Here is a 13128-nt window from a genome sequence, read left to right as displayed (position 1 = left end):
TGACGTGACATATGACATTGGTGTGAAATAGTTTGAAGTGAGCTACGATTCCTATTACTCATTGTGATAATTTACGCCCAATCCATAGGCGTAACTGTGTCCACTACGGGGTTAGAAAATATAAATAAAAAAGTTATACCCGCTTTATAATCGCTTTAATACCCGCTTTACACCAACAATAGATTTATCAAGAAATTGACGAATTAATTCAAGGCCAAGTTTGACGTGTACAAAATGTATAGTTTGTGGTACAAAACACAATTTGACATTAATTTTCACTCACAAATCACCTAAAGTAATCCGTGATTATGACTAGAATTAAAAGAAAATGAAGGAATTTGACGAAGGACATGTTTTATTTCGTCAAATTTCTTAATTTTCTTTTTATTCACGGCAAAATTGGATATAAAATTGTGTTTTGTACACATCAAATTTGACCTTGAAGAAGTTGGTCAATTTCTTCATCAATTTATTGTTGGTGTAAAGCGGGTTTTACACCAACAATAAATTGATGAAAAAATTGACCAACTTCTTCAAGGTCAAATTTGACGTGTACAAAACACAATTTACATTTTACATCCAATTTTGCCGTGATAAAAAGAAAATGAAGAAATTTGACTAATAAAACATGTCCAATTGTTCTATTTCATCAAATTGTAAAAAGTTGTAATTGTTGAAAATTGTAATAAATGATAGTAAAAATAAATATTGAAAATAAGAAAAAATATGACCTCCCTGTAAACTGCTTTATTTACAAAATTAGAAAAAAAATGTTAAATACAAAAGTTATTCGATTTTTAAATTATGAATTTTTGACATATATATCGTACTAGTGACGTCATCAATTTGGGCGTGATGACGTAATCGCCTATTTTTTTAAATGGGAATAGGGGTCGAGTGTTAGCTCATTTGAAAGGTTATTCAATTCCCAATTCAGTAATATAAACAGTAACATGATTACTTATAGAGGGTGTCCAAAAAATTTTTTTTAATTCAATTAATTGACACAAAAAAAAGAATGTATGTAATTTATTTAATTCAAAATACATTCTACTGTTGTCAGAAAACATAAATAAATGTATATTAAACAGATAAACATTACTTTTCACTTAAATTCAATGTTCAAGCTGCCACCCATCTGCCTCTTGACAGTTTGAACATTGAATTTAAGTGAAAAGTAATGTTTATTTGTTCAATAAACATTTATTTCTGTTTTCTGACAGCAGTAGAATGTATTTTAAATAAAATAAATTACATACATTCTTCTTTTTATGTCAATTAATTTAATTAAAGAAAAATTGTTTTGGACACTCTGTATAAATAATTATCTTAAAGTTTATATTACTGCTTAATTACCTTTCAAATGAGCTAGCACACGACCCCTATTCTCATTAAAAAAATAGTCGATTACGTCATCACGCCCAGATGGATGACGTCACTAGTATGTTATATATGTCAAAAAATAATATTTTAAAATTCGAATAACTTTTTTTATTTAACACTTTTTTCTAATTCTGTAAATAAACCAGTATACAGGGGGGTCAAAATATAGTGAATAACCCTGTACAATATATATTTTTTGCTAATCATTATTCTATTTGGCAAAGCAAAGAGTCTTTGATTTTATAACTCAGTATCTGCTTCCTCAGTTTTATTTTGTCATAAATTTCTATCGGGTTATATCAATCACCTTTATCGATATGTCCTGCCTCACCCCTCATCCCGGGCTTCATTTGATCTTCATCTCTTACTTTTTCCAGGAACTTATAAATAAGCTATTGTTCGTATTTTCATATTACATATATCCTTGTAGAGCTTATTTGTAATCTTAACATAATATGCTCTTTCATTTTCGCATTTGCCTATTTCCCTTAATAGGTATTTTCTTCAAAGGCCTGCTAGTGCTAATGCTAACTATAACTACTATAAAAAGTTTTTCAAATTTAGATGAAAAATTATGCTTAAATAATGTTAATAATGCGCAGAGTGTGCAATACATCCATGCTTCTCTATGAGTGTTCCTCAACAAACGTTTGTTCCTCAAATTTGAACCACAGCGCAGCCGCAATTTAAAGTTACTCACATTGGCATTCACAGATCACTTACTCTCTTGGCATTGGGCTATTGGACACTGGGCACACAATCCATAATTCAATTATCAGTTTCAAATCTGAACATGACGAACTATCACAAATTAATCTTATGTGGAGTATATTTATTATTAATTTCTACCTTTCTTGTATACTTTACTTTTTTAACATTTATGATTATACAAAAGTAAATTATTAATTAAAAATCTTAAGACCAAATTTATTAAGTAAAATTTAAACTAAATTTTAGTGTCAAAAGTTTAAAATAGGGCTTATCATCGACTTTCTTTTGTTTCGAGCTTCTGTCATATATCATATCTATATATCTATATATCATTTCATTTCTAGTTTATCTATGTACATATATGAATATTATACACAGATTATACAACATATGACAGAAGCTCGAAACAAACGATTCTCATACCCGCTTTACACCAACAATAAATTGATCAAGAAATTGACGAATTTATTCAAGGCCAAATTTGACGTGTAGAAAATGTATGGTTTGTGCAGTTTGTGGTACAAAGCATGATACTATAAATAACAAGATAGTATCTTCCCGTAGCACAAATACGTCAGAGTTTGCGCATCTCATGACATAACTGGAGACCGGAACTTGAATTCTTGGTGTTAGGTTATAGTCCAGGCTGTATCGTCATCCTCGTTAGGTAACATATTCCGATTCGATTTGGTTGCTCAAACTTACTTAAAAAGAGTTCCTTATAACAAATACAAAGAGTGCCGGGAGGTGCCGCGGTCGGAAAATTATTGTTTAAACATTTTTTTTAAACAAATTAAAAAAAAAACAATTTTTTTACTTCGTATAATTTTCTTAGATTCTTTGGGTCATTATGAGCCAAAAATGCCTCTTTTAATTTTTCTCTAAAATTGACTGTTGTTGAGTTATACTCGATTTAAAATTTGAAAAAAAATCGGTTAAAAATTATTATTATGAAAGTCAAAAAGTGACTGAATCAAAGTTGAAACCCTCCCCCCCTACAGGAACCTGAAGAAATTTTTGTCATTATTTTAGTACTGAGCTGTTATTTTTAATTGTTAACCATGAGCGCTAAGTGAGGCGGCCGACAATGTGAGTGCAAGTGAGATGCACCATTAGACGGCCGGAATGGTGTATCTCTTTCGCACGCACTATTGACGGCCGCCTATATGCAGTTAGCGCTCATTGTTAATAATTAAAAATAACACCTTAGTAACAAAATAATGACAAACATTTCTTCAAGATCTTGTAGGGTGAACTTTAAACTTTGATTTGGGCCCGGTCTTTTCACCTCCGAATAAATATGCTCTTATCTGGCAGTTAGCTATCTGGAGGATAAATATTTATTCGCCAGATAAAAAGTACCCGTCTTTTCACGTCAATTTATGTTCCAGTTAGTTATCCGGTAGATAAGCTTAAAAGTAAGTTTGGATTCCGAACACACCTTCAGCTTTAACTTAACCTAACATAATTAGATTCAAAGTATTTCAAAGATGATTTTATCGATTTTATTTCCATTTTGGAAGAAGGAATGAAGGAAATGTAAGTAAATCAAAGAATTACAACTTAAAAAATAGGTATACAAAGTCATAAGGTTTAGAAATACATTTCCATATTTTAATCAGACAACAATATTGTTTTAGAAGGAAAACATTGATTATGCTGAAATAGTTTACTGGAGAGCTTGAACAAGAGGTAAATCCATTTTAAATTAGAGGAAAACTGTTGATTTGTATGTAAAATAGAAGACAAAGACAAGTTTAAATAAAGACAAGCTAGCTAATGAAATAGATGCAGTGGTAATTTTGTTTACATAATTATATATGTACATATTATATGATTATTAATATTAGGTTTGTTCTAGCAAACAGTCAAACTAGTCAGAAACCGTCAGCAATTAGTTGCTCAGTGAGACAACATAATACAGTCACCAGTGCTATCCCCTATCTACTCGCGCTGGTCGACTATTCGCTGATGGTTTCAAACCGTTTGAAACTGATGCTAGAACAAACCTAATGACTGTTCAATGATGTAAAAATTTGTTAATGTGGGGAAAACTTTTATTTAAATTCAATACTATATTTCTGTAAATATCATGCAATATGGCAAAACTTGATGTTACGTCTGAATTTAGCCATAATGAGATTATTTGCTTGATATGCTATTTAGTAACATTTCTTCAAGTTGGTATAGTTTGGTATGTGTATGATGAAGGTAAAACCCCCTTTGTCCCACATGTCCCCTTTTAACTTACAGTAGAACCCTAATTATCCGTGCTATGATTTTCTATTACTCAAGTTGCATTTTTGAGGTTTTATCAACATAGCGTCATTGTAAATCACTTAACGGAAACTCTATATGACGAAAGAGAGACTCATAATGAAAGATTTATTTTTTCTGTTATCTTTTTATGGTAGGTACATAATATTATAATATGTATGTGTATACATACTTATTATACATAAGAAATACATGTTCGGATTATCAGTGCCACCTTCGGTCCCGAGGAGCACGGATAATCTGGATTCTACTGTATTAGGTAGGCCAGAACTTGATATATTACTTGATTTCTTATGTTGATTACTTTTCGTTTTTGGGTTGACAAAACATGATTTAAACTTTCAAAATGCCCTCCTGAAAAATTAGGCTAGATGGACATATCAATCATTGTCAAAACGCTACAGATTTATAATCCATCCAACTGGTATATTGAATAGTAAACTAGGGATAAACCAACTATGTATATCAAAACACAATATTTTAAAGATTGGATAATTTACATGGTAAATTGAAGAATCCCAATAACAAGAATAAAACCTAATTTTAATATTTGTTATGGGTCATTCCACGAACATACGCTTGTTTTGGATTACTTCGACAAAGAATATTTTACGTTGCAAAATAAGAAGAACAAAAGTAAATTGCAAATTACATTGTTATTTATTGGAATAATTATTAGTGCCATTTACTTTCGTACTTCTTAGGTTGCACAGTAAAATATTCGTTGTCGAAATAATCCAAAACAGGCGTATGTTCGTGGAATGGCCCATAGTAGATATCTTTCACTTTTCTAAATAAAAAAAATTGGTTACAGATATGACAAACACCTAGAAGATGGAATCCTGTGTTCTCAAAGAAAAAGCTAGTTCCAGAAATAAGCTACCAATAATAAACTAGAGAATGTATTACAAGAAAGAACAACGCTAATACCCAACATAGCTCAATTGCTTCAGATAGAAAAAGAGGAGGAAAGGGTAGAACACAAGCGTGCCAGAGAAAATTAAAGGGCAGAAGAGACACAAAAATTCATTGATTTATTAAATTTAATAATTAAATTATACAAAGGACAATTAAATAAAGAATAAAAAATTATACATGTATATTAATGATCCTTCTATTTCCCCATAAAGCTTGTTACTGACCAGGAGGTATACTATAATAGATATATTACATCTCATATTGCTCACTATAATAATGAGTGAGCCTGCATAAACGGAACCATAATATACATTAGGTATAGTTCCGGGTATGCAGCCTCACTCATTACTATAGTGAGTGATATGAGATATATTTTAGTATAGTTCCCTGTGCGTGACAAGCTTAACACAAAAATTTTTATAAGGTTATCAAACATCATAACTTCAGTAAATTCAATAATTTAGCTTATTCCTGGTCTATACTTAGCAATTCATTTTCAAAATTGTCTTCATTTTCATCTCTCTCTATGTTATAAATATATTGCTTCAGTGTAGGACAACTGAATCAATGTAATCATTTTGTTTTCTGCTATATACAAAAAGGGATGTATTTGCGGACTCATTAAAAAAGTAACAACCCATTGCTATGATCTGAATTTAAACAGCAATAATACAGAATTACTTATATTTGGCACAAAAAAATATTAGTAAGAAGGTACCTATTTAAAACATATCCGGGGAGTATTACGAAATTCTCAGAATATAAAATCAGTCTTCCTATACTCTATTTTTTTTAGAATTTCATGATACACCCAGTATGTTTTGGATACTTAACAACAGCTTTTTTTTCAAGGTAGGTATCATCTACTGTTTCTGAGAACCATGTGCATACATAATTCTAGTTACTACCTACATATATCAATACCTTTCATTTTGGAATCGTAAAATATTTGGCAATTCAAAGAAATGATGGGATAAGAAACTATTCTATTTTTATTTTTTACAACTTGTTTTTCTTTGTAAATGAATATAGTTGGGTAGGTATACAATAATACATACCTATTATAATTTTTTCAAATTATAACCCATCTTTAATTTAATATCTAATAACTCTGCTTAAAAAATTACAGTAGGTAGGTATGTATAAAAACAAAATAACATAAAATTTGTGATTGAGAATTTTTAGAAAGAACAAAATTTTACTTTTGCAATAAATTCAATCAGACCCTCAAGATTTTAGGTTATATTTTTAGTTTCCTGGTAATCAGAAACCATGAAATATACGAAAATCAAAGTTTATCTGCCAGATAACTTCTTATTCGGTACTTTATTCGGCAGTTAAATATTTGATATTTAACGTCAATTTATCTGCCGGATAACTTTATTCCAGAGTGAAAAGACGCTACTTTTTTTATCTGTCAGATAAACTTCCCGTTAACTATTTATCCGGAGGTGAAAAGACCGGGCCTTGGTCACTTTCTAACTTTCAGGCCCGGTCTTTTCACCTCCGAATAAATATGCTCTTATCTGGCAGTTAGCTATCTGGAGGATAAATATTTATTCGCCAGATAAAATGTACCCGTCTTTTCACGTCAATTTATGTTCCAGTTAGTTATCCGGTAGATAAGCTTAAAAGTAAGTTTGGATTCTGAACACACCTGATTTTTGTGTTTATTTTTATAATTTCAGCTTTAACTTAACCTAACATATAATCAAGACCAAGATGATTTTCTCGATTTTATTTCCATTTTGGAAGAAGGAAATGTAAGTAAATCAAAGAATTACAACTTAAAATAAGAAGTATATAAAGTCATAGTCATAAGGTTTAGAAATACATTTCCATATTTTAATCAAACAATATTGTTTTAGAAAGAAAACATTGATTATGGTGAAAAAGTTTACTGGAGAACTTGAACAAGAGGTAAATAAATTTTAAATTAGTGGAAAACTGTTGATTTGTATGTAAAGAAGACAAAGACAAGTTTAAATAAAGACAAGCTAGCTAATGAAACATGAATGAAACAGATGCAGTGGTAATTTTGTTTACATAATTAATAATTTTAACATATTATTAATATCTATTAACTGTTCAATGATGTAAAAATTTGTTAATGTGGGGAAAACTTTTATTTAAATTCAATACTATATTTCTGTAGTGGTAAGGCAAAAATTTGATTTTATGTCTGATTTTAGCCAGAATGAGATTATTTGCTTGATATGCTATTTAGTAAAATTTCTTCAAGATGGTGGAGTTTGGTATGTGTATGATGAAGGTAAAAACCCCTTTGTTCCACATATCTTTTGTATAAAAGTTATGTCCCCTTTTAACTTACTTAGTAGAACCCCGATTATCTGGGTGGGCTTTCTATTACTCAAGTTGCATTTTTGAGGTTTTATCAAAATAGCGTCATCGTAAATCACTTGACTCTATATGACGAAAGAGAGACTCATAATGAAAGATTTATTTTTTTCTGTTATCTCTTTATAGTAGGTACATAATAATATCTATGTATACACATACATATTATGTATGTGTATACGTACGTATTATACATAATATGAAATACATGTTCGGATTATCCGTGCTTTTCAATTATCAGTGCCACCTTCGGTCCCGAGGAGCACGGATAATCGGGGTTCTACTGTATTAGGTAGGCCAGAACTTGATATATTACTTGATTTCTTATGTTGATTACTTTTCGTTTTTGGGTTGGCAAAACATGATTCAAACTTTCAAAATGCTCTCCTGAAAAATTAGGCTAGATGGACATATCAATCATCGTCAAAACGCTACAGATTTATAATCCATCCAACTGGTATATTGAATAGTAAACTAGGGAAATAACCAACTAAGTATATCAAAACACAATATTTTTAAAGATTGGATAATTTACATTACATGGTAACTTGAAGAATCCCAATAACAAGAATAAAACCTAATTTTAATATTTGTTAGTAGATACCTTTCACTTTTCTAAATAAAAAAATTAGTTACAGATATGACAAACATCTAGAAGATTCAATCCTGCGTTCTTAAAGAAAAAAGCTAGTTCCAGTAGTAAGCTACCAATAATAAACTAGAGAATGTATTACAAGAAAGAACAACGCTAATACTAAACATACCTCAATTGCTTCAGATAGAAAAAGAGGACGAAAAGGTACAACACAAGCGTGCTAGAGAAAATGAAAGGGCAGAAGAGAGACACAAAAATTCATTGATTTATTAAATTTAAAAATTTAATTATACAAAGGACAATTAAATAAAGAATAAAAAAATGATACATGTATATTATTGATCCTTCTATTTCCCCATAAAGCATGTTACTGACCAGGAGGTATACTATGATAGATATATTACATCTCATAGTGCTCACTATAATAATGAGTGAGCCTGCATAAACGGAACCATAATATACATTATAGTTCCATGTATGCAGCCTCACTCGTTACTATAGTGAGTGATATGAGATATATTTTAGTATAGATCCCCGTGCATGACAAGCTTAACACAAAAATTTTTATAAGGTTATCAAACATCTTCAGTAAATTCAATAATTTAGCTTATTCCTGGTCTATACTTAGCAATTCATTTTCAAAATTGTCTTCATTTTCATTTCTCTCTCTATGTTATAAATATATTGCTTTAGTGTAAGATAGGACAATTGAATCAATTTAATTGTTTTGTTTTCTGCTATATACAAAAAGGGCGATATGTATTTCTGGACTCATCAGTGGACAATCAGAATCTCCAAGTAACAACCCATTGCTATGATCTGAATTTAAACAGCAATAATACAGAATTATTTATATTTGGCACAAAAAATATTACGCTACTTACATTCAATACCACGTATGAGGATTTTTAGGTGAAACGAGTTAGAGGTTGATTCTGAGTATATTGCGCACACTTTACTGAATGATTCTAATCACAAGTATGAGAAATAATGTTTTCTCATACTTGGGAATATACTCAGAATCAACCTCTAACTCGTTTCACCTAAAAATCTTCATACGTGGTATTAGAATGTAGGTAGCGATTAGTAAGAAGGTACCTATTTAAAACATATCCAGGGAGTATTACGAAATTGTCAGAATATAAAATCAGTCTTCCTATATTCTATAGATTTATTGAAAATTTTGAGAATTTCATGATACACCCAGTATGTTTTGGATACTTAACTCTGCAGCTTTTTTTTCAAGGTAGGTATCTACTGTTTTGGAGCATACTTAATTCTAGTTACTATATCAATACCTTTCATTTTGGAATCGTAAAATATTTGGCAATTCAAAGAAATCATTATTTTAAAAATGAGAAAACTAAACAATTTTTTAACAAAACTAGAGGTAAAACTTTTACCAATTTCATGTTTCACAGATTATTCTAGTGGGTAACTTTAAGATAGATACTTATGCAAGATGGGATAAAAAACCATTTTATTTTTTACAACTTGTTTTCCTTTGTAAATGAATATAGTTGAGTAGGTATACAATAATACATAACTATTATAATTTTTTCAAATTATAACCCATCTTTAATTTAATATCTAATAACTCGGCTTAAAAAATTACACTAGGTAGGTATGTATAAAAACAAAATAACATAAAATTTGTGATTGAGAATTTTTAGAAAGAACAAAATTTTACTTTTGCAATAAATTCAATCAGACCTACAAGATTTTAGGTTATATTTTTAGTTTCGTGGCAATCAGAAACCATGAAATATACGAAAATCAAAGTTTATCTTCCAGATAACTTCTTATTCGGTACTTTATTCGGCAGTTAAATATTTGATATTTAACGTCAATTTATCTGCCGGATAACTTTATTCCAGAGTGAAAAGACGCTACTTTTTTTATCTGTCAGATAAACTTCCCGTTAACTATTTATTCGGAGGTGAAAAGACCGGGCCTCATAGTAATAATTTTTAACTAGGTTATTTAATGTTATTTAATGTTATTTAATGTTATTTAATGTTATTTAATGTTATTTTTTTTTTGTTTTATAAAAAATTTTGGAAAATAAAAAGTAAGTTTCAAGCGCGTATGACGTAAGAAACATATGTTTAACATCACAATCACAGATAGAGCACGATAGAGTTGACAAACACAGATGCAGATGATGTCAAACTTAAATGATTGTCAAAATGTGAAGAAATGTTTGGTTTGGATTAGAATAGAAACGGAAAACAATATGAAATGAACTAATGAAATGGCAGAAGATAAATTATTTGTGTCTTTTGCATGCCAAAGATGTTCTCAATCATTAAGATTAGATGAATCACTGAACTCTTTTAGTGAACATACCTCAGCAGAATTAAATTGTAAGTTGTATGTCCTTTGTTTGTACCCTTAAAAATAGCATTTATATTTCGTAGTGCCCATATATTCCAACCCTGAAGTTGATTTGGAGTCGCAGGCTACCAGTTTTGATCATTATGTACCTCCATGTAGGTTATCAGACTCTGGCAATGGAGCCAATGGGTTTATGCTAATATCTGATGAAAATGAGGTAGATTTGATCAGTCACCAATTCAAGGTAAGTTCAAACATAGTACATAATACATAATCATTTAAAACGTAAAGTTTATTATATAATCCCCAAAATAATAGATAATTTATTTCTAAATACAGCAGTAGGGAATAAGTAACGAATATAATACTCTCCTAGAAGAAGAGTTGAAATGGGAGAAATTGCCAGAGACTGCACTTGGGAGAAAATGGGAAAGATGTAGGAACGGAGCAATTTATCTTATGCATCCAGGCTTAATAAAATTTGGATGCTTTTGATTTGCAAATTGTTTTTTTTTCACACAATCTTCATTCTTAATATATTAAATCGTTAACTTTATAATTTTAAAACTTAAAACGGTACAAAAGGTATTTTAAAACGTAAATAGGTACCTATGAAAACTTCAATATTAAAAGTATTTTTATTATTACATGTAAATAAAATTTTATGAACGAAAACTTTTAGTTTATAAATTCGCAAAAGTGTGTGTTATTGCGTTGCCGCTCCTGCAATACTCAGATCAGATTTGTCGATGTATTCTTATGTAGTTTTTTCTTCTGAATGCAAATCTGAAAACTGCATTTCGATATCTCTAACCGTCTTCGAGATAATCGACCTCAAACTCTAAAATGTGACGTCACAATCCATTTATCTTCTGCCGACACACTACACCTCAGCTGAAATCATTGCTATTAAGTAGGCTAGTTTTTTAATCTCGATTTGTTAAGCAAAGCATAGGTTATTTACATTATTTGAGTTTGACACTTCGTGAATGTCAAACTAAATTAAGTATTAATAAAATATCAATGACATTTGATAGCGAATTTAATTAGGTATTATATAAAATAAATAAGATGTACAAAAATACAGAGTATATTTTAAATGCAATAATTTATTAACCGCTTTAACCTTTCAGTGCTAATGTGAAGTATTTTGACATAAGTGCTAATGTCCGTCTCTGGGACTGTATGTTTATACATGCCCTAGTACTGTAAATTTTACAAATTTTTAAAATTTAATTACTTTAAAGGTCTTATTAAATACTTTTTTATTTAAAATAAGTGAGAAAAAAACCCTAACATCTTAATATAAACAAAAAATTTGCTGAGTTATTTTTAAACTAAAGATGAAATTATCCACTTATAATAACCACACTTAAGCAATTCTAATAATATGAAGTAACTTAAAACTTAAAAAAGTCAATCTTTTTCCGAACATTCCACACATATACCCTTTATGTGTTCTAAGCACATAAATTTATTACACGAGTAACAACTGTACTTTGTTTTTCGACTTATCGTAGTTCATTTCTATTTCTAAAAAGTAAAAAAATAATATTTTATTCACTAAAAATACAACGCTAAATGTTACAATCCTTACCTTTAGTACAGCCGCAAAAGCTAACATCCGTCTCTGAGACCGAAATCTTGTGTAACGAACGAACTATGTATCTATGTTCAACAATATTTTAATACTAACAACGGTTAGGTAAAATATGAAGCTATTGAATGACCTAGCCTGAATATCGGAATAGATCGTTAATTATCGGTATGAATAGGTTAGCTCCATCTATGAGACCATGCGTTAGCACTGAAAGGTTAAAAAAGTTTATACGAGTATACGCCTTCCCCTTTAATGATAAATGGACTGTTCCATTTATTATGAAATGAAAATTGTTATTATAGTCAGTTCGTTAAACTCGACACAACTGGCTAGTGATTTTAGTAGGTAATTTATTTTTTTGCCAAATTGGCTAAATTATTGACTAAAATCACTAGCCAGTTGTGTCTGAGATTAGCGAACCGACTACATGAAATAATATTGTTTGGAATAAAAAATTATGGTCTGATATGTGCAATTACATCCTTCTAATGGAAAAAGAAGAAAATTTTTCTCAAATTATGGATACCAACAGCATTTTTATTTATATCTCTTTTATTTTTAATTTGACGAAGAAAAGTTATTCTTTATAAAAAAAGCTCTTCATGGTCTAAGATTTATGATGCAACCATCATATATAAAATTTTATTAATTTTATACGAGGTATATAAAAAATATGAATTTCGATCAAGAGTAAAGTGCCTTTATAGTTCATAACATTTAAATTAGAATGATATAATTGCACATTAAAACATAATTATTAATTCTAAACAAGTTTTCAGAATAGCAATTTTCCATATTAGGAATTAAAATACGTAAATAAACAAAGTTTTCGTTATGATAATGCTCGCATTTTCAGCTTGTAACTTTGAATTTATTTATTTATTTTATGGATATACCATTTTTACAAATTAACGTCAACCTTTACAAATCATAGGTTGCGTAAAAATAA

General features: G+C 29.6%; 1 protein-coding gene and 2 long non-coding RNA genes across 5 annotated transcripts in view; all 3 read left to right on the top strand.

Moving 5' to 3' along the window:
* Nucleotides 1-3347: 3347 nt before the first annotated feature.
* Nucleotides 3348-5463, top strand: LOC126883064 (uncharacterized). 2 transcript variants are annotated; one of them, XR_007697480.1, is made up of 3 exons: nucleotides 3348-3633; nucleotides 3735-3890; nucleotides 5186-5463. It is a non-coding gene; the product is annotated as an uncharacterized LOC126883064 (long non-coding RNA). The 2 variants fall into 2 exon arrangements; XR_007697481.1 differs by having other exon boundaries at nucleotides 3349-3633; nucleotides 3735-3786.
* Nucleotides 5464-6779: 1316 nt separating this feature from the next.
* On the top strand, nucleotides 6780-8567 carry LOC126883065 (uncharacterized). Of its 2 annotated transcripts, none has more exons than XR_007697483.1 (4): nucleotides 6780-6923; nucleotides 6978-7052; nucleotides 7158-7209; nucleotides 8280-8567. It is a non-coding gene; the product is annotated as an uncharacterized LOC126883065 (long non-coding RNA). The 2 variants fall into 2 exon arrangements; XR_007697482.1 differs by having other exon boundaries at nucleotides 7158-7321.
* Nucleotides 8568-10287: 1720 nt separating this feature from the next.
* The window catches only part of LOC126883063 (beclin-1-like protein), a 43682-nt gene continuing 40841 nt past the window's right edge, over nucleotides 10288-13128 (top strand). Inside the window, exons 1-2 of the mRNA XM_050648274.1 lie at nucleotides 10288-10608; nucleotides 10663-10823. Coding sequence (XP_050504231.1) covers nucleotides 10497-10608; nucleotides 10663-10823 — 273 coding nt within the window. The 5' untranslated portion in view covers nucleotides 10288-10496. The remainder of the gene's footprint in view (nucleotides 10609-10662; nucleotides 10824-13128) is intronic.

Source organism: Diabrotica virgifera, chromosome 4, assembly GCF_917563875.1.
Source record: "Diabrotica virgifera virgifera chromosome 4, PGI_DIABVI_V3a".
Classification (NCBI taxonomy): Eukaryota; Metazoa; Arthropoda; class Insecta; order Coleoptera; family Chrysomelidae; genus Diabrotica; species Diabrotica virgifera.
The sequence above is the reverse complement of the archived record's forward strand: the minus strand, read 5'-3'. Positions and strand labels throughout refer to the sequence as shown.